This window comes from Euwallacea similis, chromosome 15 (assembly GCF_039881205.1).
Source record: "Euwallacea similis isolate ESF13 chromosome 15, ESF131.1, whole genome shotgun sequence".
In the NCBI taxonomy this organism is placed as follows: Eukaryota; Metazoa; Arthropoda; class Insecta; order Coleoptera; family Curculionidae; genus Euwallacea; species Euwallacea similis.
The window spans coordinates 1,311,661-1,339,122 of record NC_089623.1 but is presented as its reverse complement, the minus strand read 5'-3'; the positions used below and the strand labels follow the sequence as shown (position 1 = coordinate 1,339,122).

Below are 27,462 nucleotides of genomic sequence, written 5' to 3'. Positions count from 1 at the left end.
TACGTGAAGTACATTTCTTACTTTGAAGTTCAACGCATGTGCCTGCAGGATTTAGGACTGTTTCTCGCTTATAGTCATAGCAACTATTGATTAAACTACTGAAAAGAAAAGTGTGAGTTACACATTACACAGACTCCACCTGAGCCTGTATAACTTTCAAAAGCCATATAACGAAAACATATTACGAGAAGGAGAATACAAATTAAGTTAGTCACATCCCAACAATATGAAGGTTTCGGACAATGAAACTTTGTAAGTAACATAACACACAGGTGAAATTTTCCTTTCAAAAGAGGTGATTTGGTTGCTTTAATGGTTTACCTCATCTTTTACTCATTCTCTTATTACATCAAAAAAAACCTTACCTTACAATCTTCAGTTTTGTACGTCCTCGGTATGTCCGTTATTTTTCCTTCTCAACGCCCAACAATCCATCAAACTTTTCTCCCTAGATGGGCCAAAATCGGCAACATAAAAGAGATTAGCATCATGGGACGAGATGTCATAATTATAGGCCGAGAGTGCTTCCTGCAGTTCCTCAACCTCAGCACCGGAGAGGTCACTCGACAGCTTACCCTCAACAATCACAAAATCAACGGCGATGGTTTGAAATGCTTCAAGGGCCACTCGTACTTGCACATTTTCGCTTATTGCGAAAACTGCCAACAACCAAACATCTACGTGAAGAATTACCCGAATTTTCAAACTATTTGCAAATTTGCTGGTGAGAAAATTAATTCGCTCTAACCTCCTCTAAAATCTGTTACTCTAGGGGCTAGAGAAGGATATAAAAGTTTAGCATTTTCTGACTGCTCCTTCCTATTCGCTCTTGGGGAGATGCCTCACTATAAAGTAACCGTTTGGAATTGGAGGAGCGCTGATAAATTTGCTGAGAGCTCAAACGAACTTCTTTATGAAAATCAGAAAATCATGTATTTTTCCCCATAGTTTTCCTTATTACTATTTTTAAAAAAATGTTAAATTAGCTGCAGCAACGGCCGTCCAATGTACCTAGCCCAATACGGAGTGGGATCAAACAAACTCTTCATTTGGGATGTTTTCACCGTTTGCAAATCAACTATTTTCACCAAACACGAAGTTTCAATGGGCAAATTCAAGCCTGCACCCTTTGAGGATATGGTGTGGTCCATGGAAAACGTTGCTCTATACATTATTGACTCCAATGGGTGTATTTACACGGTAATAATCCATCATTAATAACTTCAAACCCTAAGTCAAAACTCAACTTCACTAGGTGGACAGAGACTTTTATCTGGAACTAGTTGTGGATGTATCTGAAGTTGGAATATGCGGCAACATAACACCCTCAATATGTTGGTATCTCCATGGATTAACAGTCTCAGGGCCAAATCAAGAAATTCGAGTATTAATTTTTCATGATTTACATATTACTTGCAAGTTTTACATTTAAGATTTACAGCACTATAAGAAAGTGAGTGCTGCCTGGATCTGCGATTTCCAATATCCTACCCCTGAGGCCGTTTATGGGATTATCAGTAGGAAGTCAGAAAAATGCATTGGGAGAACCGTAAATTCCGAGATAATTTCATTTGGTAATTAATTTTTCTGAGGCTCTTCAGCTTCATCCATTGCCTTACCTCTACTAGGAGCTACAGGGAATGGTCTAACTTACCTCAAGAGAAACGAGTCTAATTTTAGTACCATTTGCATCGTGAATCCCATTGGGGAATTCATGGTTGCAATTAGAAATGAGGTCAACATCCATTTACTCAAAATGGAGACTGGAGAAATTGTAACGATCCTCGCATTCATCTAATGTTCGAGCAGGTTAATTACGATTTTCTTAGGTTTCTTCTCTAATATTGGACAGCAAGATCTTATGCATAGCAGACAATCCTCTATACCCCTTCATAGCAGTAGGTCAAGAGAACGGGTGCATTCAACTAATTTCTTTCTATAACGAAACGAAGCCCACGATTTTGGTTCAAATGCACCTTACTGAGACTCCATTAACCACGGTCAGATTTTTTGAGCAGGGCCATTTTTTCGTCACTGGAAACAGGAACTGTGGAGAATTTTTCATACTTAAGGTTGGTCCAGTGCTAGTTTAATTTCAAGAAATTAAATGAGAAAAGTTGCGCGTCGCAAAAATTCGGCATTATTGACTAACCCAGTAGCGCATAATGGCATTAGAAATCCCCATTTAGAGAGTATCATTTCAATGTTATCTGCATATAATTTTCCGTAATGTTCCATAAGTCTACATAACCACAAGATCAATTCAAATATCAAATTTATTTTCCCCCCTTATCAAAATTCCTACTGCATATTCGATTACACTAGACCCCCTTTGCAGGGTCTTCCGGGTACTCAAATCGAAGTAATCATCAACATTCAAGTAGGTCGTCAGGTGGTGGATTACACGATGGTGGCCACTCAAAACATGATAAGATTTTTCGCAATTCCCTCAATCAAAGACAAACTATTCGCAGGAAACAAGATAATTCGATATTGCATAGTCGACGGAGCTATGGTCAAAGTCAAGGAATTCGAATTTGAAAACCATCAAATGTTGTATAGGCGCATCTACCCAACGAAAGGGCACAACAAGGAAAGGACTTTTTATTTAATTCCTTTGCACACCAGATATTTCGAAGTTGCTGAAACTAAGCGGGGGGTGAGTATTTTCTTTCCTTAAGGGCCAAACTGTTGATGCGCTGCTAACTTTAAGTGCAAGCTAGTTTGCCCTTCTCCAAGGTCTACTTTAACGTTTCTGTGGAAATTAGCTGGCAGTTAAAGATATTATTTTCAACTTAAGATTTGCAGAACTTCATGTTGTAGAACCCGAGTATAATTATCACAGAGACCATTGAAACTGGCCATCAAGTTCGGAGGTTTTCAATGCATTTAACTACCAAGTGCGCTCTAACATGGGGCTATGATGGGTTTGCTTTCGTCCGGAGTTTGGATTTTCAGGAAACTGAGGGAATGGTTTTGTGCAATCATCGTTACTACCAAGGAGTAGCGAAAGCTATTTCCAACCACGATGCAACCATTATTGTAACGTTGGGTATGAAGAATTGACGTTAAGACCAAAGTATTACATAACTAACATAGATAGTCAGCTACAAGGTTTTCGGTTTCTTGGGAATACATTTTAGACTCAAAATATTGATGTACTGTTAATTCTAATCTCAAGCTGGTTTTCCTGCAAAGACACCAGAAATCTGATAATATAGTATGTTAATAATTTGGCTGTAACTTTGGTTTATTGTTGTTTCTTGCTTAGGTTATAGCGGGGTTTTAGCAGCAGTAAGATTAACCCACAAAACCGACAACCAAGAACTATCAAAGTTACGCAATCTGCTCAATAGCCCTAAGTATCAGCTGATGTTTGAGAGACCCACCTTAGGAATCGTGGTTGAGAACAGATTTATGGGCATGCATTGGAAGGAAATACAGCGACTCAAAATAATTGAGGAGGAGGAGAGGCAATGCGCAATGGAATTGAGCAAAATCTTAAAGGAATTTCAGGTAAAATTACATCAAATAGTAGACATAATAAAGCACTTTAATTTCCTAGGACATTAAAAGCATCCTCATAAGTTTGGTGGATCAAAACATGAAAGTGCCGGAAAATCAGAAACTGGATATGTTGGAGTTCTACTTGGATATACCTTCATATCATAAGAAGCAGCAGAAAAATAAAGAGGACTGCAAAGAGTTAGACACTTACTTGAAATGTTTGATTTTAGCCCAGGATAAGGTGTCAGATTATATTATAAAAAATTATTACGAGCCGATGGGTAAGTTTAAACCCAACGGATTAAATTTTCATATTTACATTATAGAGTAGGAAGAATTTCTGTTTAATTTAAATTCTAGCTGTTCAGTGGCAAAATATCCTAGGCATTCACAGTGTAGTAACTGCCACAAATTACAGCCTTCTTCCCGAAAACCATTCCCAGACTAAAAGACTCCGATGGATTGAGGAGCAGCGGAAAATGGAGCAATATCTGAGTAGTCAAGACACTTTCCAGCCGTGGCTAGCTATGACTAAACAGTAGATTATCTCTTAAACCTTTTCGCAATAAACTTTAAATGAATATTGCTTTAATTCAGAGAACTACAAGAACTGAAAGTCAGACGTCCAGTGGTACCAAAAAACGACTATGTAGACTTGGCAGCTCTGGTCAAGCTTCAAGAAGAACCAGGTACCATCGATTTAGACAAAATGATGGAAACTAAAATTGCAATAGCAGGTTCGGTTTCGCAGCTCTATATCCCTGCGAGCACTGCTCACTACCCACAAACGCAGTTGAACCATTTTTACCAGTGTGAGCTGCAGCAGGCAGTGGCGGAAGTAAACTACAATAATAAAAAGAAATTATCTTTATATTTAAAACTTTTTTTAGTACGAAGTAATTCAACTGAAACAAAACTACAACAAGCGCTTTCGGAACGCTAGGGTTTTAAAAGAGAGGGAGATGAACAATATTAAGGAGAAAAACGCTAGACTGAGGCATATAATATCGGAATTTAATTATTTTTCTGAGAAGAAAATTACCGTCGATATTGTAGATCCTAAATGGGAGGCGGTTAGAAGACTTAAACCTACCAAACAAAACAACTTTAAAGCTCTATTCCAGATAGAGAACGTGGAAACAGACATTCTAAGAGTATCGAACAGCGAAGTTTCAGTTCGACCCTACGTTTCCCCAAGCGAACAAGCGATATTGGACGCAAAAGCTGCAGAAGCAGAACGGGTTCGGCTTCTACAACTCGCAGACGACTTCAGAGAACGCGCCCTTATGGCAATGATGAACGGAGTATTGGAAGTGAGATGGGAGGACGAGCTAAAAAAGGAAATCCCCAAGCCAAAATGCATGGTAAATTGCACTAAAACCAGCCAGCAAATTGTATCAAACAAATGTAGGATTCTTAAGTCGAGGCACAATCGGAAGTCGTTGAGTTGTAAATAGTGATAGTACTCTAATACTGTTAATTAGGTTAGGTCTTAATTTAAGATGAAAGAATTGTGAAGGGGCTGATGTTGCCTCTATAGGACGCCTATGTATGTCGCAACCTGGTTAGAGGTATTTTCGTCAAGTAAGAGGGTTTCGCGATCATTATCTTCATGCAATTCTGCTATTTTATGATTAACGTCTAGCCACCCTTTGTCGGTACTTGTGGGAAAGGATAGCCGCCCTTTGTCGGCGTGGATGAGACGCGCGGCCGCGCTTTGTCGGCATTTCTGGAAATGTACCGACAAAGCGTTATCAGTACCATGGTAACGACTCAGGTGGTGTCATAAGTCAGTAATTGCTTTCTAGCCAGAGTACGACACTGTTTTAATTACCCTTAGTTTAGTATTTAAGAACGCCCCGAATGTAGAGGGTCCTCTTTCTTTTCGAGTGGCTCACCAGAACTGTTATCCTACATTTGAATCCGTTTCTTATTCAATAAACCCTATTATTCAAAATAAAAACCCTAAACAACTATATAAAAAACCTACACAAATGTAATTTTTTTGCCGGTTGTAGCTGGAAAAAGACCCCTCAGAGTTCAATGAAGAAGACCTGGAGACAATGCGCGCCTATGAGGACAAAGTAGCGCAGCTCAAAACTGAAAGGGAGAAGTACAAAAATTTATTAGAAATGGAATTTATCAAATTATCAACAGGCCTCAGAGACACTATCAGGAAGTTTAACCAGGAGTTGCATGACTGTACGAAGTACAAGTTGTACATTGATTCAGGCATGAATCAAGAGAATTTGATTGTTAACAAACAACTATATATGCAGAATCAGAGGATTCAGATTCAGGAAAAGGAACGAGAGATATTGTAACGAAACTTTAACGATAGATGATTGAATGTTGCTTTATATACTATTCTTGTAGACAGATGATTAAAGATTACGAAGTGTACATGGAGGAGAACCAAAAAATCATAATTAAAGTGCAGGAAGCTTTGGTCGAGTGCAAAAACAACATGGACACGATGCAGCTCAAGGAAAAGCAACTGGAAAAGGCATATAGGCGAGACTTCCAGGATATGTCTCCTATTGTGCAAGAACAATCGTACAAATTATACAGGTATGTCAGATTTTTCCGAATTTTAAAAATTTCAGTATGTGTAAATTTTACATTTATCAATGCCTACTCATCGGATTAAACATTTTCATTTTAAAATCAAAACAGCTACTGAACTAACCAAAACTAACTTTACTTCTCGCTCTAGAAAGCGCCCCAAGGCAAATTTCCGCATAATTTCTACTGCAACAGTGCTAAACGAGCTGGCAAAAGGCGTATTGACCAACGAAATCACTTACACAATGACTCAGGAGTGTTTAGACTACTTAAAAGCCCTCGAAGCCATTGATGTCTTCGCAGGCCTACCCTCGACCATCGACGAAGCAACTTGGCAATTAATCTGCAAACATCGCAGGCAGCGCATCGAGCTTGAGATGAGGGTAGATGGGGTTAACACTGATCTTCTCTGAGAGTAATAACTGAACTTTAGCTCAGAGCGGCTCAGATTCAGATATTCGAGGGCGAAGCCACAATATCGACGTTTCAAAAGCGGATAGTTGCGAAGAAGGAGAAAATAATTTTGCTTAATGCACAGCTGGAGGAAACGAGGGCGGATCGGCTGAAGCTCATTCACAATAAACAGATACAACTAGTGATACGAAGGGGATTGGTGGAAATTCCTATGGGAGGGGAGTTTTTCACTGATTTTATCGATGCTATTTTAGTGCCCAAGGCTGAGATTGAGAATGTGAACAAACTCATCGTGGTAAGTATCGATCTCACACTAAAACCCGCGATACCTTCACATCAATTTTTGCAGGAAGCAGGACAATTAAAACTAAAAACTATCGAGAAGAACCTTAAATTTCGACGAATTATTATGGTTACAGAGTGGGAACACATGAGACTGCGAATGAAAATTGACGATTTTATCGAGCAGAAGAGGGACATGGACAACGTCAAGGTCTGTTATTGGCTCAATTACAGTACCACAATGTTAACCAAACATATAGTTCACTAAAGAAATGCAATTATACCTGAAGAACAAAAACCTGGGAAGAAAGCAACAAGTCAAATCTTTCGAGACGGAAATCGAGCTTCTAAGTGCAATGTACGAGGCTCGCATAAAAGAGAGAAAAAATAAAGCCAGGAAAATTCGGACGCAGCTGAAAGCTTTCAAAGAAAGCAATGCGAATTTAGATAAAGTTATTAACGAGATCAATATTGAAGTCTGCCATTATCGGATCGAAAAGGACTTTGACGTAGAAGAGAGACAACAGGAAATATTGGAAGCCAGGTAATTACGTGATATGTAGTTTAAATTACGTTTATTGAGCCTCATTTTAGAATGAGCGGAATGTTTCATCGAAACCAGTTGATTCAGGACATACAGAAAAATCATAATGATATATTGGTGCTACAAGCCGAGCTGGAACTTCTTAGATTAAGAACGTTCCCTACGTTCAAATATAAGGTTTTGAAAGAATAAATTAGTTCATCATAGTTTACAATCATTAAATAAACGTTTAATTGTATTATAATAAGTCATTGTGGTGTTTAAGGAAAATAAAAACAATTCATTTCCATATATAGAATAAATTAATCTTGTATATAAAGTCCATTATTATCTACAACCTTTTACCATTTTTCGAGTAATATCATTATATCGTTTTCAAAAGTAAAAAACTGTTGTAACTGAATTTTTACTTTATCATTATTGAACTTTTTTCGACTTAAGAAATTTTGCAACGACCGTAATAAATGGTTCTCCGACGATGCTAAATCGGGACTATACGGTGGATAAGGTAATACATTCTAATCAAACTCCAGTAATCTTGGTCAGGTGGTCAAAAATGTGTGGACCGTTATTATGGTGAAAGACGACACCTTTTCAATTGACCAGCTCCGGTCGCTTTTCTTTAATTACATCGTTTAGTTTAGTCAGTTGTTCAATGTAAACCTCTGAATAAATTGACTACATGTCACAGCTCAAAATAAACAATTCCTTTATGATCCCATTAAATTAATAACATGACCTTTTTCTGTCCAATGGCAGATTTAGAAGTGGTTTGTGCAGATTCGTTGTGCTTACTTCTTACCCTGCCGCATCTTGCTCTTTAAGATTTTGAGGTCTGAGGGACGCACACATACATGCACGTCAAAAAATTTTATTTGTACAAAGATGTAAACGTGAATAAAAATATAAATAGTGCCACTTATTAATGAAATCCACCATGACTTAGTTACCAATATTATACTTCTATATAAATGAAAATTGATCTAATTTAAATTCTTATACAATATAAATATACAGTATAATACAATATCACTCGTTTTATTCAACCCCTAACAAAATATAACTTGTATTTACCTTACGACGATTTTATTTACATATTTGCTATTGATTTTTTGATCACTTGGGGTTATTCTTTAGAATTCATCATAAACTTTGTATGAGAGCCCTTTACTAAAAGATCTCCAGTGTGTTTGTTCTTAATGAAAACCTCCAAAAAGGCCAGATTTTTTCCTACTCTCACAGTGTCTGCAATGATTTCTATTTCATCTCCTATTTTGGCACCCTTGATATATCTACAAATTAAAAAATAATAAATTTAGTGTCTCATTTTAAAACTTAAAATGTATAGAATGTCTCAAATTAATAATTTCAGATTAAAGATGTAAATTATTATCTGCAAATTGGCTCTAATTGAAGGGTAAAAGAAGCAAAACAAAATTGAGGATATGAAAAGTCTAATTTTTAGTAATATAGATTATTGCAAGAATACCTACATACAAATTTAGCAGGCTGCAAAGTTTTAATACTGTCAAATGGCAAGTTTTTGAACTTATTATTGTGATCTAAGAGCAGTATGTTTTTAATTCTTATGTTACAGGTTATTTTAATTGCCATTTTTAGGCGACCCCTATATCGCGACCACCTAATGCTGAATAAAAAAATGATATGTACCTTTTTAAAACTTTTTCTTGTAGAATTTAGATTGTTCAAACAGAAAAAACTAATTTTTTTTCCTTCCAAAGTATAAATAAAACTTTTAAGAAATATGCACAAAAATGAAAAGCACTGTGAAACATCACTCCAGGAGCAACTCACTCAGTATTAAGATGAACAGAAACATGAGGCATAGCCCCCTTTTTATGCGAAGATAATGCATAACCCGAGATAACATCAACTAAAGTAGCCGAGAATCCACCATGCAGTCCTCCCAAGACGTTAGAATGCTCCTCAGCCACTTTAACTTCGGCTCTACAACTCCCATGCCCCAACGCAATAACGTTCACCTTAAATTGTTTTATTTATGAAACAAATTGGCATTTTTTCTTATCAACAAGTCTAAGGATGTAGGGTAACTTACTCACTTTCTGAAGAACCTTATCAAAATATTTCACGGAACGGAGCATTTGATTGGCCTTGGCTACCGTAAGAACCATTTTTTGGGTACAAGTATATTATAACTTTAAAATAAGCAATAAAAATCGTAAATTGGTGATTATTTGGGCAGACAGAAACACGAAAAAGAGTTGGGTTAAAGTGCAGACTGATAGAGTTATCAGAATCTACAGGCGTTCTCTTTCAAAAAGCATTAGGATGAGAAGGACAGAATACCCCACTTATATAACTTGCTTTAGCGCATGGACACGTCACAGCTGTTTTTTGTTTAGTTATGATTATTGAGGTTAGTTTATATCATTATTTTTTATTTAAGTTTTCATTTGTTCATTTTATCTTTTTAATAAAACTATCCAAGCTAAAAAATAAGTATAAACTCGTTGATAAACGATTAAATGATGGTATATTATGTATGTTATTTCTTCTTCCTCAACTATATTGCTGAAGCCGACAAGGCAATGAGGCATAAATGCAGTACTTTATTATTTTAATTACTTTATACAAACTAAACCAAGGATTAACCCTTAAAATATAATATTTACCAGATAAATAATACAAAAATGAGTATTTTATATGAACACAAAGATGGAATCTTACTTTGCAGTGAAAAATACTTTAACTGTGTTACATCAAAAATAACAGGAAGTCCTAAAATTAACAATAACCTGTTCAAAATCCCATTTCCGTATCGCAGCAACGCTACAGCTCGGAGAAAAGCAAAGAAAATACCAAATAAGGTAGCTGAAACCACAGACAGCCCAAATAGTATTGAAATAGCAACAATAGAAGTTCAACATAAATATGCAATTTTAAAACCTATATTACAAAATAGCAGCTACTTAAAAAACTTACCACCCACTATTGACAATAAAAAAGCTTTAAACACTGCAGACTTTGTTTATGAAGAAACAGGAAAACATCAAGTAAAAATAATCTCAGGGGGCAATTTTGGACCTCCAGTGATTAAACCTATTCAAGGTGCACAATATATTTTCCCTGAAAACTGCAGGTTTTTTTGCAATGATGTGCAAGTTATAGGCAGGGAATTATCAGGTGAAAAGTTTGACCTGATCCTATTAGATCCTCCCTGGTGGAATAAGTATATAAGAAGAAAAAGAAAGAAATGTCCTCATGCCTATGACATGATGTTTAATTGCAATTTACAGGCAATTCCCATTGAAGATTTGCTCAGTGATAGTGGGATTGTTGTGGTATGGTGCACAAACTCCTCCCAACACCTCAACTTTTTAACAAATACAATTTTCCCAAAGTGGAAAGTGAGCTTAATTGCCAAATGGTACTGGTTGAAAATCACATTAAGTGGAGAGCCTATATGTGAGTTTTCAGAACCACCAGGTACATTGTAATCACCATATTTTCAAGAAACATTTATATTGACAGAACATTTTAGGCAAACAACCCTTTGAACACATTCTTATTGCCATGAAAGGAAAAATTAGTAATCAGCGACTACCTCCAGATGGGAAACTTATTGTGACTGTTCCTAGTGCAATTCATTCACATAAACCTCCTCTTACTGAAGTACTAAAGTCTTTTATGCCCCAAAATGCAAAGTGTTTAGAAATATTTGCTAGATACCTTTTGCCCAATTTTACCAGTTATGGAAATGAAGTTCTAAGATTCCAACATGAAAGTTTGTATTTATTTAATGGGGAAAAATAAATAGAATAAAAATGTAATGTGTATTGTAATTAACACCTTTTATTTCCTCAAAAAAGAAAGATAATGCACAACATGAAATACCAATTATATACAAAATAAAAAAACTTGCACTTTAATCATAAATTAATTGAATATATTAGAGGTGACTTAATTATTTATGACCTGCAACTATTTTCACTCTCGATGCATCAGCACATAGAGACCTAGACACGCCAACACAGCATACTAAAATAAATTTTAGTTACTAGGCATGTTGTTTTTTGTAATTTTAAAAGCTTACTTTAAATTTGGGGTATTCATTCATCAATATAGTAACCATGCCCACATAAGGCAAGAACCCCCGAGCTCTGCCTACAATATCTTTCTTGGTGAGCCACAGTTGTCCTGGAGCATACAAACCTCTATCATCGACACTGTTATTATCACCCTTGGTAAGGAATTTTACAGTGCTGTTATCTCTAAAATTATTAGTTAAAAGTAAATGCTAGATTACTTCTGAGGCAACTAAGAGCATACTTTTCATGTAGTTTTAACACTCTGTGCACTATGGGAATATCCCTGCCTTCAACTTTAAATACAACAATCTCTCCAACCCTAACTGGCTCTTCTGGGTAATTTGTGAGAAACAATAGGTCGCCTCTATGGAATGCTGGTTCCATACTCCCTAAGTTTTTCAGTTTGTTTTAATACACCATGTGATTCTTTTAACACAAGGGACAGGACTTTTTGTTGCAAATGTGCTTCATCAACAAAAACCCTGTATCTTATGTTAAAAAAAGTAGTAGTACATGGTATTGATCTACAGATCTTTTAATTACCTGAAAGTACTACAACAATGGGGCTTTCACTGCCTGTTACGACCATCAGTCCTTTCCAAATCATTAAAGCTGAAGAGACTATCATGCCAAAGCTAAGGACTTGGTAGAAGAACTGAAAGATTAAAACAATATGTAAATATATCAAAAAAGCCCTCGAGTTGTAAAGGCTTAGAAATATGATTTTAAAATTTAGTAGTAAGAAGATAGATACTTAAGTATATTACTATTATTGTTGTTACCTGGCGTTTGTTCATTCGTTTCACATCATCAAAAAGTGTAGCGACGTCCATTTTTAGTTAAGATTTTTTTTTAAAGATATTTTTGGTTAACAAATACAGGAAAAGTTGTTTAAATTTTAAATTACAGTAATTCCACGTCAGACTAGACAACAATTTTTGTTTATTAGGTTAAAATCTCCCCCCAGCTGACATTTTTTGACGTTTAGTAAAACACGTTCCGGCTCTATGTACAGAAATTATACCAAAAGTATGGATGTTGTGTAATCACGTGAGATTACGTTTTACGAGTTGTTTACACCTGTCTTGCTGTTTAGGTCGCATTATTCCCTCCTGTTTGTATATCATATGCATTTTTTTGTTACTATGTATCTCTTCAAGGCATTTTTATTTTCGTCTCATGTGTTGCAAAGAATGTGCTACTAGCGTTGGACCTCAGTTGGTGCCGTATGTTACACTTGGTTACTTATCAACAATAAACGTACTAAATTGTCATAAAGAAGTATAATTGAACAATTCAATGTGCCTTCCATTTCAAATTCATTTTTGAGTCATAACTGTCCATACAATAGTTTTCAAATTTTAAACAGTGCGGGATGAATGGAAGGCGCGAGGCATGCGGCACCGGGCTCTAGGTGTATGTTTCCAGTGACGTCATCAGTGCTGATTGGTCCCCCAGTGATCGTTGCCGCAACCAATCGTCTTAATCACAGCCATTGACACCTTAATAAACGCGTCTAAAATGAAGTTTGAAGTATTTGTATTTTTGTCTTTATCTGTTTTTGTCATTTCAGCAGTGTTTTGCAAATAAAAATAAAGTTCGTCAATTTGTGTTTTTTAAAGCCATCCATGAGGAACTCAGTCCCCAGTTGTCTCTATCATTTGTTTTCGCTGTTATCAGCAAGTGGATAAACTAAAAATAAATCCCGACAAGTAGGTGGATGAATGGATTTACAGCTACGTCTTGGTGTTAAGTTGAACCAGAATCTCTTCCTTCTCATCAAAAGGATGAATGTTACAGTTTCCTGGAACGGTACTTACTTGGGTTAAAGTGGAAATTATAGCCTTGTGATTGCAGCAAAGAACATAGGTAAATATAGGAATTATGCAATTATGTGTTCATTTTTATTCCAAAGTGATATAATGAACTCTGCATTAGAGATGAGATTTTATGTGGGAAAGGAAAGGCATGTGTGTTTTGGTATGCTAATGAATCCATTCATAATTTTATGCTCTAATAATTCTGACACCTAAAATCCTTAAGAAAATTGGCTTTCAAACGCATTTAAATCCCTCCAGTGACTCACAGCTTAAATGGTGATGTCAATGTTAAGAGAAACTAACTTGTCTCAGGGGCACAATATTTATTTTGGAAAAACAAAATGATAAAATTGACTTAATGTGACTCTTTCGAAAGCATATAGATTGATATTTTGCCTCAGATGTGCCACACTTAAGAAATTAAAACACTTTTATGAAATTATATCTGATTTCAATGTCAGAACATAAATAATGCAAAGTTAACAAGGCTAACAAACTCTTGCAAATTAATATGGCTCTGCTAATACTTGGTCGACTCTCCTTTGTTATCAATGTCGGCCTGTAGGCATCTAGGCATTGACTCTACCAACTTTCTTGTGTCTTCTGGGATAATGGTGCTCCAAGCTTCAGTAATTTTTTTTTTTGTTAGATATTGGGCCATTATGTACTTTATTTGTTGATGTCAGCCACAAGTTTTCAATTACATTTAAAGCTGGTGACTAGGCTGGTGTCTTAAGGGGATGGTCTAGTGTGAATGTCTAAAAATAAGCTCACATTTTCATTTTTTTTTTCTCAAAAAGTATTGCATATAACTGGGCAAATTTTGTTTCCTAGAAAGGTATGAATTAGGATAATAGAATTATTTTTTCATAATTTAAAAATATGTATTTAATTATTTATAAAGCTACTTTCACATCAATAAAAAAAAAAATTAATTCTGCTGGCGCAGGTAATTCCGGTCCTCCCAGATATCTGAAATAGAAAATCGAAAGAGATTCTTAGTCTGTATCACCATTACTATCTTTGGTACCAAAATTTTTAAATTTCACTGTAAACTAACGAAATGGTAGCGTTTTTTGCAAAAGTCAAAAGAAAGATACGTTTTCTTGCGCTACATAAGAGGTAATATTAAGCGTTAGAATCAAAATTTCAACCTGATTGAAGCATGGACGATACCCATAAATATGTTAAATGTTGTGTTAAATTTTAATACATTTAACCGCTTTTGGGTGCGCCAGGTGCAAAAATGTCGTTTTGAGAAAAACGCGTTCAAAGTTTTCAAGTAAAAAACTCATAAAAAACTTCCTTTTACGACTATCAGCAATGCCAAGACCATAGTTAAGTTCCTCTTCTGCATCATAAAAGTCATCCTCAGCTGCTCGGGCCTCTTTTCTGGTGATGTGAGCTTCTTTCGGGACATCGGAGCTGCGCTGATCTGCGCTATGAACGTGCTCTTCGTCGTAGTTACGAAAGTAAGATTTCTGGACCAAGTAAGCACCCCATTGCCTTGAAAATCTCCAAAATCGGTGCGTCGCTTTCAGTAAATAGACCGGCAGCAATACAAGTGACAATTTCAAGGATTTTCTTGCCGCAAAATACGTGTTTAGGTGCCAAACGCAAGAGTTGGAACTCTCGTTATTGCTTTGTGTGGTGGAACCCAAACATCTCTTGAGAAGATTGTGTTGGCTCAAAACCTCATGTATTGGCATTAAAATCTTTTAAGTTTTTTCACCGAAAGCCGGTGGATGAGAATACGTAGTTCCCTTGACTTTATGCTGTTGCCACTTACACAACGAGTCTTCACCTTCAAGACAAAGGTGATGCTGAAGCTTTTCGTCCGTAGAAATTTTGTGATGATAAGTAGCCCTTCTTGCTTTGCGCATGTCCTCCAATAAGTCGGTGTGTCGTCGAATCGCTACTCCGTAATACAATGACAAATCTTACATTACTTTGTCGGTTAAAGTTGCACTTTTCCGTTCAGATTTTAATCGGGCCTTTTTTGCTTGCTTTGCTTCCTGATCCTTATTTTCTGTCTCTGTACCTTTGTCAGTAGCGAAAGCTGTTTTTTAGCTTCTTTTACCCTCCCATACATATTTTTTTTACGTGTAACACGTATTCTTTTTTTTTCATAGCAAAGTTATCACCACAAGGAGCAGTTTTGAGTAGGTTTTTGGAAGTTTCCGTGTCTCCGTCACCGATGTAAAAGGCATATTTTACGTAGTGATTTTGCAGTGATTGCTGAAACGTTTCAATAATGCCCTTTACTTCCATTTTACCAGTACTACCATGATGATTTGCTTGACACTTTTCCTCGTGAGTCTCCTACTAAGCGTCATACTCTCCCGAATCTTCTCTGCCATCCCATACATGGCGTGCGTGGCAAGTTCTCGTCTTACTGGTGATTTCTTTATTACAATCTGTTCTTTTAAGAACACAGGCCAGTGTTAAAACACTTCAAGTTTATTATTAGTGATTTTCGATATCCAAAGCGGTTAAATATCCGGTGTAAGGAGCTTGTTGCTTCTTTAATAGAGTATTTTGAATGAGAAAGCAACAATAACGGCCCTCTTTGCCTTTGAATGCGGTCAGAGAAGTATGTTTATCATTTTTATTAAATTTCGCAGATTGTAAATCGATTTTGCTATTTGTAGCGAGTAGCTGCAGCATAAGCAATACTGAACTAATCATACAACCGATAACACTGCTAAATGTCAGTGCTATGACGAACATCGATTTTAATACTGGACGATCTATAGTTTCGTTTAAGTGATTGACATATTCGTTTCAAATGTCAATCTAAGTAGAAAACAATTGTTAAATAATTGCCAACTTCGCAAATTAAAATTGACAGGTTTTATGCCATTTTTTAAACTGCGTTATTTAAGTTGTGACCTTTAAATCGCACGTAAAATTTAACAAATATTTATTGTTACTTAAGAGCGGCGTATCTGAGTAAGATACGAACTTATACACTTTCAGAACACTCACATTAATTTAATTTCATTATATTGTTTTTTTTTAGGTCAATATCGTGCCACTGAGGCAAGTTAATTTTTTTCAAAGCGGACTGCATCATTTAAGCTGTGAGCCACTGTATGTAATTCGAGCAAGTCAAAAGTCATAAATGCTATGTGCTGAATTATTGTTTTATAAGCTTCTGTTTCAGCACTTAATTTGAATGACATACTTCCTTAATTTTCTAAGTTCGTGCATATTTTCCTTCAGCTACTACCTGTAACATTCCCTCAGTGGCATAGCTCGTGATAAGTGGGTAATTTTTAAAAGATTGAAATCAAACCCGAATCAAAATCAACTCTAGAGTCGATTCAACTAAGGTAGCCTCACGCAGGCGAAACTAGTCTACATAACATTTGTTCACTAGCGATTTAATAATATATTATATAGCAAGATCATGAAGTAACAAACAATAATTCATATGGATTTATGTCAAGAAATTCACAGTGTTGGCTATCTTTAAGTCACTTAAATATGAGTTTGATAACTTGAATAAAAAAAACATGGAGTGCATGAATTTATGTTGAGGTGACGTTTTAAGGTGTTTTACACCACATACGATAAACTGCTTTTTTCTAATCTTTTTTTAAGTGTCTAAGTCTGTTTGTGTTACAGTTAGAGATAGTGATTGCTTTTTGAAAAACAAGAATGAATTAATTTGAGGTAAGGGGTTCTTACTTAATACTCGCCTGTTTGTGGAGGAGGATTGGTGGGAAAGTGTGGGGGTAGGACATTACCAGATTTAAGTATATTTTAAGAAATTACTATAAACTTACCTGTATTAAGAATAAATTAAGCCCAAAACACAAAAAGACAGAACGTTTTCAATCATAGCATCAGTAATGACATTTGATTTGACGTTCATTTCCATGGTAACCATAAAAAAACAATAACAATAGAGATTATGGTGACATTATTGCAAATCAGTTCGCCAGGCAAATAATGGATCAATATTAACAATATGACACATTCTTATGATTCAATACAAAAGTATTAAGTTTTGAAACAATAAATAATTACAGTATATGTCCTTTTTTTTCATAAATCGGTAGATGTTTTACACAAACACTGGAATTTCCACTTTGCTGGTAGAGTGGAAGATTTCAGGCATATTTTTTTCAAATATAAGTAGGTATGTTTAATTAGTTGTAGGGCTCTTTAAACTTTCAAGCCTCGCCTATTGTTGACCCTGAAATCTACTTGGCTCATCCTGCACAGCACCACTTTCCAGTCTTATACTGTGAATGACTATTGTAACTCTGAAAAAAAGAAGTCGGTTTCTAAAAAAAACCCTAAGGGCAGCTCCACCCGGACCAATCTCTTTTCAGACAATCTAAGAAGAGCCAGAAAAAATCCAGAGTACTTATATATAATATAATTTATTTCTTCACAGAGCTAGAAAATAGAGTCTATATTCAATGATAAGAAATAAACAAGTCATTGCATGTATCTATTATCTGACCTATTATAATCAGGTCCAATGTTCCATGATAAAGCCAATAAACGTTCTAGGATTACTATTACGTTATTAAATATTATAGATATTGGGTATTTTTCATTTATAAATCAAGAAACGGTTCTTCGTCTCATAAACAAACTTTTTTCATTTTCCAAACTAAATCTTCATTTCTCATATTTTGCAGCCCTCAAAATGAAGAACGATTCCCTGCAAGATGAAGATTCGGACATTTACACATTCGTTTGTAAGTTGCGCAAAGAAAAATTATTCATCAAGAGCGAGAAACTAGACATACAAGAATTGAATGAAAAAATCAAGAATAAAACTCAAGCCGTAATCAAATCGTCATGGCTCACAAACAAGCAAAGGCTTTTATTGTTGGAACGTAGAGTTTCCAGTCAAAATTGCCAAAATTTCGATTACATACACAACTCTGTGTTTGTAGAAGCTAAAACCACGGCACTAGGGTTCCAAAATGCGGTGAAAATTTCTAATTTGTTACATATATTGCGATCTCAGCCTAAGCAGCTGGCAAATTGGCTTATTACTGGGGAATCAATTGCCGAAGAAAATATAATTTTTCCTTTAATCCTGCAAAGTGTCCTTAATGGGCTTTATGGAGGATGTATATTTGCAGAAGACACCAAGCTGGTTTTAACGTTGTTGTTTGAACTGGCTAAGAAACAGTTGCTGAAGAGTGAAAATCCGCGAAGGTAAAAGAAGTTGCTACGGTTCAATTTCATCGTTTAAATTATAATTTTTAAAGGATTCTTAAGCAGAGATCGTGCTCATTTAAGCACCTCTATTTCCTTTTCCATGAGATTTATCAGCCGGCTAAGTTCTTTTTGAGCGCAGCATTACATATGCCAATTTTAGAAGTCTTGTCCTTTTCCGATTATTTTTTGGACATTGACCATGATAAGACAATAATGCGGTAAGTACAAAAATACAATAAACTCTTTATTTTGTCCCTATTTGATTATTTTTTTAAACCAGATTTAGGCAAGAAGATGGGCATAAAATCTACAAAGACGCAGTTGACTACCGAAATGACGTGGCATCTAAACTGGCACAATTCACCAATAGTTTCATTCAATCTTTGCTGGAAAATGTCTGCAGTTTCCCAAAGGCAGTGGCTTGGATTGTTTGTCACATCTATAAAATGATTGAAAAGACCTTTAGCGCTAAAGAAGCTAACGCCATTGTCACTGAACTACTGTTCACCTTTTTCATTTGCCCCGTTATTGTGGATCCAGAACAGTACGGAATCTGGAACTGTAACACTAGTGAAATGGCGCGACATAATTTAATTCAGGTCGGAAAGATCTTGCAGATTCTAGCTCTATATAAGTTCGAGGGTATCGATAAGAAGTATATGGATATTTTCGAAAACGTGGACAAGAATAGTATGAACAGTTTTGTGGAGTTGTTGTTTTTCGATGTGGATTCCAATGAGCCACCTGTGGAGACAACACCCCAAGTTGAGAGGGATATTATGTTGTTTACTGAGGAGGAACTGAATAATTTGGTAAGTTGCCATTCTAAGTTTGTGAAAGAAAATTGCATTTGCGATTTATAATTAACTAGAGACTTATAGAAGTTTCCAAAATATTTACTCTTGAGAAATAAACTTTTCGAACAAGTGATTTGATATTCTAACTGAAGCTGATCTCTGAATTTAAATTAGCATCAATGACAAGCACATCTAGATAATTATCTTCGAATTATTCGTGCCAAAATTTGAACTCCAGGAAACTGTGTTTGTTTTTCTAGTAGTGATTATTATGTATTCAAAATTGACGTCGTTCAAGTCTTATTTATTCTTCGTATTGTCTCCTCATTATTACAAAATAATGTGATTACTTCCGGAGTTTGACAAATTTATATTGAAGGGAATTAAATATTACTAGATCTTCATTATTTATCAACTAATTTCCACCATGATATTCAATGTAATTGAACTCCTGATTTGGTCAATATTTTGCCTAGATATGCTTCTTACAAAAAGTGCAAATGATCCGAATTGAAGAGGATAAGATCGAAAAGAATCCATCTTTAAGCGTGTCAATTGAGGAACATTTATCTTCTTTGACTGTTCCTTCAAGAGATAATTCCCCCAAAACATCACGCTTGAATGGAGAATCTAACGACTTCAACTCGCCTAATAATATAACAAAGAAGCCTACGTTTTTCTCATTAGGATCGTTAGGTAAATTCTTCATTTTGATTTGATACTAATAATAATCAAAAACTATTTAGGAACATCTAAAAACTCCAATAACCACCGTCGTTTCGCCGAAGAAGATGACAAAGCATCCTCCAAGAATACCGTAATCGTATTCCCAATTGATGGAGTAATAACCGAGCCTTTAGGCCTTTTACCTGAGGATAAAGTGATAGATCTCAGTGTTCCCGTTAAAAACGATAGCGGAGTCTTTGAAGCCCCCTCTGATATTGTAACATGCAAAGATAACCTACTGGAACCCTCTGTGACGTCTAATGGAAGCGACATCAAAGGAGGTTATTCAAATTACGCGGATGAAGGATCGATTGGTACGCTGATTTCTATAGAATGAAACGTAAAGAATACAAAAACTGTTATTTAGGAAACACTTCAGATAACTTGGAAGCCATTTCTGAGGCTGCTAGTAACCATTCAGTTGCCAGCAGTTTGGAATTGGAAAACGAGGATCAGAATGATAATCTGTCGGACATGGTGTCGGCCAATGTGTCTGGAAGAGGCACTCCCAATATCAGTGGGAGAGACACTCCAAGCAGCCAGGTATGAATCTAAATAAAACTATTCGTCTAGAATGGTAATTTTACAATTTGACACAATTTACATTAATTTTGATGCGATCTCTTTGCGCACTTAGGTAAACGAAAATGAAGATCGCGCTCACGTGGATCCTCAGCCTCAAGAAGATCAAGTAGATGCCGGCGTGCGCCAGCAGCAGCTCCCCCAATCCCCCCCTATAGTCAACATTTCAGAGCGGCAACGTCGCTCCGAAATCGACGACAAGTTCTGCAAATTCGAGATAAAGCGGTTGATGGAGGGTGACGAGACCGTCTCTATTATTTCCGAGACTTGGAGTACTGATGTCTTGTCCTCGGATAATGAAACAGTCGAAGGAGAGTCTAGAAGTGACAGACATCAGCATTTACCCCCATTGGTGGATCAGGCGATTCAAGAAGTGCCGATGGAGAACGTTCTGGATATCTCGGAGACTCAAAGCGAGAGTGCCTGGTCCACGGATGTGATGACTTCAGACACTGAAAGGTTGACTGAGGTGGATAATGATGACGCTGCTAGTGTTGCACAGTCGGATGATACGAATAGCGTGGCACGGTCCGATGATACTCGATCAGAGACGGATGAGGCCGCCAGTGCCCGAAGGCTCAGTTCTTGCTCTAGCTCTTATGGAGGTATCAGTGGTGGCGGAGCCGGGGCGAATACCACTTATGCCTCTCAAAGGTGAGTAACAACTGAATTTGAAGTATCTGAAAAAATACCAAATTTCTTAATAAACCGCCAAACCAATTAGGTTTCCAGGATGAAATCGCGCGAAATTTTATGATAAGGTTTTCTTCATCGTTTAAGTTGCTCTATATGTAGCCAAGAAGGGACCATATAAATGTTTCTACTATATGAAGCTTCAGTAGTTTTGTGATATTTATTTAATAAATCAGCAGAATAATATATATTGGGTTATCATTAACTTCTTTCAGCGTTAACAGCCCTAGTTACGTAGTTACCACCAACTCGATGTTTCTGTCTCACACCAGCAGTACCAGCACTACTTATAAAGCAGCAACCGACGCGAGTTACGTCACCATCAACCAGACTTATGTGACCGGCACCTCATATCAGGAATTCAAAAAGCCAGATAGTCGCATTAACGGGAAAATCAGCGCGGAAATCGATAATAATGCGAATAACGTTTTTAAGCCTACTTCAGCACTCATTCAAACCAATCAGGAAACAGGAGTATGTATACAGGGTGTTAGTGAAATAACTTTCGTATATTTAACCAGTGATTAAGAACATCATTTTGAATAAAAAAGTTCCGTACAACAGGGGTCGTAAATACAACCATTTCCCTGGAAAATCAAAAAAACATTTTCTGAGAATTGGCAACGTCGCTTTGTATTTATTTCATTTTTACAGCTACCTAAGTAGCCGCATGAAGTGGGTTTGCTTTTTACACGTTTTTTGTGGGTCTAATAGATTTTACAGTACATAATTAATAAAATGCACCAAATTCATGGAATTTAAAAATTGTATGATTCTTATTTTATTATTTTGAAAAGCCATTTACTTTGAAATTATTGTTATCATCTTTAATTAGCTTAACATGACATGTTACACATTTTACACCACTCACATCACATTCAAAAACACAAATTTATTATTGTTTTTGGTACATTAAATGTTCTAAATGTTCATCATTTGAGTCCATGCATGCTCTACTTCGGGTACTCCTTATTGAACTCTTTTGAACAAGGTTTAAAATTTGTTCTTCGGCTTCAGAACCAACTTCTCTCTGTCGACCTCGTGTCCTTGATATAAAGAAACAACACTCCCTGTATCCAGAAGATTTTGGAAAACTCGCACAAATGTTTATCGAGCTGGAAGTTTTCTTTCTGGATAAGCATTATCGTAAATGCGCCTAACTTCTTCAGAATTTTGTAACGCCTCTACATAGATCAAAAGCATGTCATGATACTCGCGTACGAAATATGTTGTCACTTAGGTACTGTTAATAAGTCGGAATGAAATCACATAAAGCTCGCCCAAATTAATTTTGCGGATAATCTGTTACGTGTACCGACAGAAGGTGCATTCAACGAGACCGAAATCACACTAAAATATTAAAAGTATGGAAGGACATACAGTCCATGACAAATTTGAAAAATAAAGGTGGTTTTTGTCTTGTCCCTTCTTGGTGGTCACTAATGAACTGCACATGTCCATGGCGCCAGGCATCTTTGTCCAGGATCATATGTCACATAAAATGGGATAAAGTGCAGATGGTTACATAATTCATGTACTATTGAGGTACTATGTCAATCTGTTTACTGCGCGTTCCAATGCCTTATCACTTCACCCACAACGTGGGTGAGCGACCCTCATAAGGGCCATAAAAAACAACCATAACGAAAATAAATTTCTCTTTCTCGGTAACGTTCAGTGTGGCGTTGCCACTTACGTTTTTTTTTACCGCTTAAGTTATTAATTAAGTTTTCAATTGCTTTTAGCAATGTTATTGTTGAATAATTTTAAGTTTTTTTGTTACACGTCAAATAACCAAAATGTGTCAAGTACATTTTTCCACATTTTATTCAAATTTTAAACCTTATCATAGCTTTTCGGTTACCAACTTTGACATTTTTTTTTGAAAAAACTATTAGGTTTTCGACCCCTCTTGTAAGGAATTTTTTTGTTCAAAATGATGTTCTTAATCACTGGTTAAATTTACGAAAGTTGTTTCACTAACACCCTGTATAGTATTCTAAATTGTGAAAAGCCTCGGTTCGTTATGGAAATCAAATGTTTTTCTCCTACACAAAATAATGGATAGTCGCAGAATTTGACAGTTGAGTGAGGTTAGAAGTTTTTTTTACACCTAATAAATTTTAGTATTTGCTAAGTTTTTAACCTCACTCATTTGTCAAGCTCGACCACTATCATTATCCGTAATAAGGGAAAAATATGAAGCTTTTCATGAAGAATCGAGATTTTTTATCATACTATAACACTAATAATATATACAGGGTGTAATATTTAACATGGAATATTGAAATATCTCGAATACTAGGTATCCTGTAAAGAAATAATTAGTATCAAAGTTTAATCATTCTGAGGGGGAAATGTATTGGTGCTAAAGTTGATTCCTCTTCCATCTATGTGAGCGGGGTGGGGGTTAATTTTTTAACTTCAAATGGCAATCCTCATTTTTTTACAGATTCGGGCAATACGGATAAAAATAAGAAAATTGTTCGAAACATTTTTTTCAATTCATGCAAGAAAACATTGTTAATGTTATACCCTGTATATGGAGCAATAATTTTCAAGTTGAATTATGCGCCTTTATTCTATAATAACAGAAAACAGGTGAAATGAACTTTATGGCCGGTCCCAGCGGTTTAAAGGCCAAATCCAACTTGCTGAATTTCGACAATGAACCATCTTTTATGAAGCCCGCTTCAGCTATGAAGAATTACGGCGACAGGCCAACCGAAATACTTTTAAGCAATTGTAGTCTTAATTCTAGGTATAATCCAATCAATATTTTTCTATCTTTTGAAAATCAATAGCGAACATTTTTAGTTCTAGTGGTAGTTCCAGTAACAGCTTCGAGAACAAAGCCCCCACTACCGAAAATCCGGATCAATGGGAGCCCAAACCGTGGTTGCACAGCTCTGGCAGCAGTCTAAATATGACTTTAACACCCTCGGAGAGCACAAGTGAACTTTCAGTGTTGAGCGTCAACAGTCATTTGACCTCAAATGCAATCAATCCTACAGGAGCTATAAAAAAGACATTGAAGCCTTCAGCTTCTACCGGAGCTATTCCCAAAAGTATTAGTTTTGATATGAGCGTAGATAAGGGGTTGGATGATGACTCTCGGTAACATAATCAGTGAGTGTTTTTAGCAGCTTTTTGATGTAATTTATAGGTCGAAACGAGGAGGCTTCTTTGGGAGGTTGAGGAAGAACTTTGGGTACAAGAAACGGTCATTTAGGAACCAGGAAGAGATTCGTAATGGAGAGGCCGACGACTATTTGATGAAGAGGGGAATGGGCGATTCTCTCGTTAGGAATAATAATACTTTAGGTAAGAAATGTTTTTTTTTTAATAATTGTATTATTCTTATTTAAAGTAGTAAGAAGTCATATAAACATGTGTCTAGAAACCATTTGTTTTTGAAATACAGGATATTGAAATTTATGACATTTTATGCGTAGTATTTTCATAACTTTTTTTTAGATATTGTTAGAAATTTTAACTTTTGACTAATTTTTTAGGTTCGTACGGTGTTTTACCATGTTTCAGTGGTGTAGTGGAATATAGTTTTTAAACCTTTCCCAAGTACTTTGGCTTCTAGTCTGTCATTCCATAAGCGGAGAAGATTCAATAGTTACTTTTTAAAAAATTAAACAGGATAATTGTTACATTTAGCATCACGATAAACATGCTCCAGTGTGGCAAGCGATTTCAGTGACGTAGTTAGATGTTATTTCTGTGATTTTCTCTAAGTAGTTTGGTTCGTATTTTATTACTCTATAAGTAAACAGTGGGTATTTCAAGAAAGCCAAATAGAGAAATTGGTATTCCAAGTTTAATCGGAACTATCGTTTTAGATTCGTCTGAGGATATTTTGGCCAAATACCGAAAACCCTTGTTGGCCCAGAGTCCCGCAAAAGAGAACGGTACTGCCAAAAAGGTTACGAAGAGTCGGAACGAAGACAATCTCAATGCAGATACAAATTCCTTCGCAGATATTAAGAAAAAGTTACGGCTTGTTTTAGGAAACACTTCTGAGATTCCTTATTATATAAAGGTGTGTTCTATTTCAAAAACGTTTAAATGAATATTGATCAAGGCATAAAATTTTTTGTTGGCAGCACAATCCAGGTGCTATGAAAGTAAAACTAGAAACCATCCTTCGGCTGGAATTAGGCAAAGCCAGAAAGCTGCGAGATGGAAGCGCTTCAGCTCGCGTAGCTGAAGCTTTGCGGTGCGTAAAGCAGCTTGAAGAGCATCGCTGTCTCAAACTTATAGAGTCTCTAAAAGCAGATTTGAGGGTGCGTGCTGCGTACTTGCGCTATTTGGTTGATAGCAAGCAAGAGCTGCTCTTTGCGCAAATGTATTTAAACTCGTAAGTTGTAGTGAAAACTTTCAAGGACTCTCTTGTGAAAAGTTTTTTTTAGGCTCCAAGATCAAATCAAGCAGGATCATCTCCAATGCGAGGTGTACTTTGCTTCGGTGTGCGTCCGAGAGTTTTTAAGTGAGCAGGAGCCGCTCGTTTTGAGCTTCACTGATGAATTTCGGCGATTGAATCTCGCGGATGAAAAGTGCGACTTTCTTCACAACTTTTACAGGAAACTGTTCGAGGTGATGCACGAGAATAAACACTGGAAAAGTGAGTTCTTATCGGTTTATGAACATAAACGTTGCTAGAGAATGTGAAACTTGTGGAGATTAGCTGGCGTACTGCATGAACTCTGCAATGTTGCCAAAAACATGTAAAATGGATTAAATAACTCCTGAAAATCCACAAAGAGAAAGCTTCAAACTTTCAATTAACATTGAAATAGCATAAGGAACTGAAATCTGGAACATTTACGATCAAGTTGACAACGGTTTATTATCATTGTCACTCAAGGAACGGCTGTAGAAAATTATTAACAAAATTGTTCAAACAATCTATGTTTCAAAAAGGCAAGCTTATGAATTGAAAATCAGTTGATCTCACCGCATTAATGCATATAAGCTCACTTTGTTTTTTGAGAAACCAGGAATTGCGTACTCGTAAGATCAAATTAAATTGAGGTGTAATACTTGTTTAAAATTCATATTTTTCTCGCTTTTTGAGTTTGTGACGTTCTTGGTATATCTTCATTTTATTAAACTCTATTTTGATCCTTAATTTATAAATCTAGACGTTCTTCATAAGCGCGACGTTCTCATCAAAATCACCCTGGAACGATGCATCATCAGCAGGGTATATTTCAACGCCATTTACCCGAACGGTGATGGAGATCGGGATCGAGACAGGTAAGTCCAATTTTCTCCGGTTTAGGAACATTTGGAACATAGGAACATATGTTTGCTCTCCGCAGGGTGCTTCATGATCACATTGCCACCCTCTCGAAAACCCTTCGCCCAGACCATAAGGACCTGCTGATTCCGAGGATGTACCTGCGCGAAATGCCATGGTTACCTGCGCAAGAAGCGCTGCGGGCTCTTGACGTAGCTCGCGCCCCTCGCGACAAAATTCGCTGTGTATCGCGATGCGCAAAATGTCTAGTAGATCTGCTTAGTTTATCAGGGTCGTGTGCAGCGGCTGATGATATCACCCCTGTGCTTGTTTTTGTGATAATTATGGTAATAAACAACAAAACTTTTAAGTTCAAAACTCCACGCTTCAAAATGTTTTTAGGTGAATCCTGTGGCTCTTCTCTCAACAATCGAATTTGTCAACAGCTTTCACGAAGGCCAACTTCGAGGCGAAGATGAGTATTGGTGGACGCACTTTTGTTCTGCAGTGGAATATATCAAAACCATGGACTATTCCGACTAGCAGAGGGAGTTTTGCTGCTCGTTTTCGAAATTTTAGGATCTACTTTAGCTGCTGATACGGAGGAGTGTGATACTAGGTTTAAAGGCGAGCGTATAAGTTCCTACAGTTGTGGCGGCACGGCTTCCCGTAGAACGTTTGTTTTAACTGTAGAAATTCTGTATGTAAATTTAAACGGGGTCTTGTTCTTTAAGTACACCATGGGATTGTCTGATTGTAGATTCGTAAGCGAGATGGTAGTTATTTTATTTATGTATTTTTATTAACTTTGTTAGAATAGAGAGCATTTATATGATTATATTTTGAATAAAAAAATGTCTATAGTAATATAGGAGAGTTAAACTTACACTTCTTTTATGTGTTTTATATGTAGAGCCAAGGGAAAAAGATAAGGAATAATATCTAAAAAATTGGAGGAGATCTTTACTTTGTCTGAACAGAAAGAGGCTTACAAAACTGGAGAAATTTCAAAAATTCCTTC

General features: G+C 36.3%; 5 protein-coding genes across 6 annotated transcripts; 3 read left to right on the top strand and 2 right to left on the bottom strand.

Moving 5' to 3' along the window:
- Nucleotides 1-154: 154 nt before the first annotated feature.
- On the top strand, nt 155-7,542 carry LOC136413717 (cilia- and flagella-associated protein 43). Its single transcript, XM_066397413.1, is given in 22 exon segments — nt 155-252; nt 453-932; nt 987-1,200; nt 1,256-1,384; nt 1,442-1,574; nt 1,629-1,774; nt 1,830-2,072; nt 2,339-2,659; nt 2,824-3,052; nt 3,272-3,516; nt 3,566-3,788; nt 3,868-4,045; nt 4,105-4,345; nt 4,398-4,580; nt 4,632-4,871; nt 5,526-5,827; nt 5,884-6,078; nt 6,224-6,455; nt 6,506-6,781; nt 6,836-6,979; nt 7,029-7,312; nt 7,363-7,542. Coding segments are annotated over 22 exon segments (4,806 nt in total). The 5' UTR covers nt 155-226; the 3' UTR covers nt 7,505-7,542.
- A 206-nt stretch (nt 7,543-7,748) lies between these two features.
- LOC136413716 (acyl-coenzyme A thioesterase 13-like) lies at nt 7,749-9,537 on the bottom strand. The gene is made up of 3 exons (XM_066397412.1): nt 9,394-9,537; nt 9,128-9,315; nt 7,749-8,604 (listed from the first exon to the last, which is right to left on the bottom strand). The coding sequence occupies exons 1-3, from the start codon at nt 9,463-9,465 to the stop codon at nt 8,439-8,441; spliced, it is 426 nt and encodes a 141-aa protein (XP_066253509.1). The 5' UTR covers nt 9,466-9,537; the 3' UTR covers nt 7,749-8,438.
- A 209-nt stretch (nt 9,538-9,746) lies between these two features.
- On the top strand, nt 9,747-11,124 carry Mettl4 (Methyltransferase like 4). The gene is made up of 2 exons (XM_066397410.1): nt 9,747-10,780; nt 10,836-11,124. Exons 1-2 carry the CDS (start codon nt 9,985-9,987, stop codon nt 11,105-11,107), a joined length of 1,068 nt encoding a protein of 355 aa, XP_066253507.1. The 5' UTR covers nt 9,747-9,984; the 3' UTR covers nt 11,108-11,124.
- Nucleotides 11,125-11,128: 4 nt separating this feature from the next.
- Nucleotides 11,129-12,328, bottom strand: twr (signal peptidase complex catalytic subunit SEC11 homolog C twr). The gene is made up of 5 exons (XM_066397411.1): nt 12,165-12,328; nt 11,926-12,037; nt 11,624-11,771; nt 11,388-11,565; nt 11,129-11,332 (listed from the first exon to the last, which is right to left on the bottom strand). The coding sequence occupies exons 1-5, from the start codon at nt 12,213-12,215 to the stop codon at nt 11,282-11,284; spliced, it is 540 nt and encodes a 179-aa protein (XP_066253508.1). The 5' UTR covers nt 12,216-12,328; the 3' UTR covers nt 11,129-11,281.
- Nucleotides 12,329-12,933: 605 nt separating this feature from the next.
- On the top strand, nt 12,934-27,327 carry Gapvd1 (GTPase activating protein and VPS9 domains 1). 2 transcript variants are annotated; one of them, XM_066397666.1, is made up of 18 exons: nt 12,934-13,251; nt 17,861-18,389; nt 18,443-18,610; nt 18,673-19,204; nt 19,666-19,885; nt 19,936-20,229; nt 20,283-20,458; nt 20,553-21,151; nt 21,406-21,664; nt 23,785-23,951; nt 24,008-24,307; nt 24,357-24,514; nt 25,042-25,241; nt 25,306-25,559; nt 25,612-25,823; nt 26,344-26,458; nt 26,524-26,788; nt 26,844-27,327. In XM_066397666.1, exons 2-18 carry the CDS (start codon nt 17,869-17,871, stop codon nt 26,982-26,984), a joined length of 4,581 nt encoding a protein of 1,526 aa, XP_066253763.1. In that variant the 5' UTR covers nt 12,934-13,251; nt 17,861-17,868; the 3' UTR covers nt 26,985-27,327. The 2 variants fall into 2 exon arrangements, with proteins under 2 accessions (XP_066253763.1, XP_066253762.1); XM_066397665.1 differs by having other exon boundaries at nt 23,782-23,951.
- The last annotated feature ends 135 nt before the right edge of the window (nt 27,328-27,462 follow it).

Excerpts from the sequence above, each read along its gene's own strand:
- LOC136413716 (XM_066397412.1), bottom strand. The coding sequence starts at position 9,465 with ATGGTTCTTACGGTAGCCAAGGCCAATCAAATGCTCCGTTCCGTGAAA. Across the intron at positions 9,316-9,393 it reads TTGATAAGGTTCTTCAGAAA|GTGAACGTTATTGCGTTGGG; the intron begins GTGAGTAAGTTA and ends AAACAATTTAAG. Across the intron at positions 8,605-9,127 it reads TCTGTTCATCTTAATACTGA|ATATATCAAGGGTGCCAAAA; the intron begins GTGAGTTGCTCC and ends TTTAATTTGTAG.
- Mettl4 (XM_066397410.1), top strand. The coding sequence starts at position 9,985 with ATGAGTATTTTATATGAACACAAAGATGGAATCTTACTTTGCAGTGAA. Across the intron at positions 10,781-10,835 it reads TGAGTTTTCAGAACCACCAG|GCAAACAACCCTTTGAACAC; the intron begins GTACATTGTAAT and ends AGAACATTTTAG.
- Gapvd1 (XM_066397665.1), top strand. The coding sequence starts at position 17,869 with ATGAAGAACGATTCCCTGCAAGATGAAGATTCGGACATTTACACATTC. Across the intron at positions 26,459-26,523 it reads GGAGATCGGGATCGAGACAG|GGTGCTTCATGATCACATTG; the intron begins GTAAGTCCAATT and ends TGCTCTCCGCAG. Across the intron at positions 26,789-26,843 it reads TTGTTTTTGTGATAATTATG|GTGAATCCTGTGGCTCTTCT; the intron begins GTAATAAACAAC and ends AAATGTTTTTAG.
- twr (XM_066397411.1), bottom strand. The coding sequence starts at position 12,215 with ATGGACGTCGCTACACTTTTTGATGATGTGAAACGAATGAACAAACGC. Across the intron at positions 12,038-12,164 it reads AACGAATGAACAAACGCCAG|TTCTTCTACCAAGTCCTTAG; the intron begins GTAACAACAATA and ends TTAATCTTTCAG. Across the intron at positions 11,772-11,925 it reads CATTGTTGTAGTACTTTCAG|GGAGTATGGAACCAGCATTC; the intron begins GTAATTAAAAGA and ends TGAAAAACTTAG.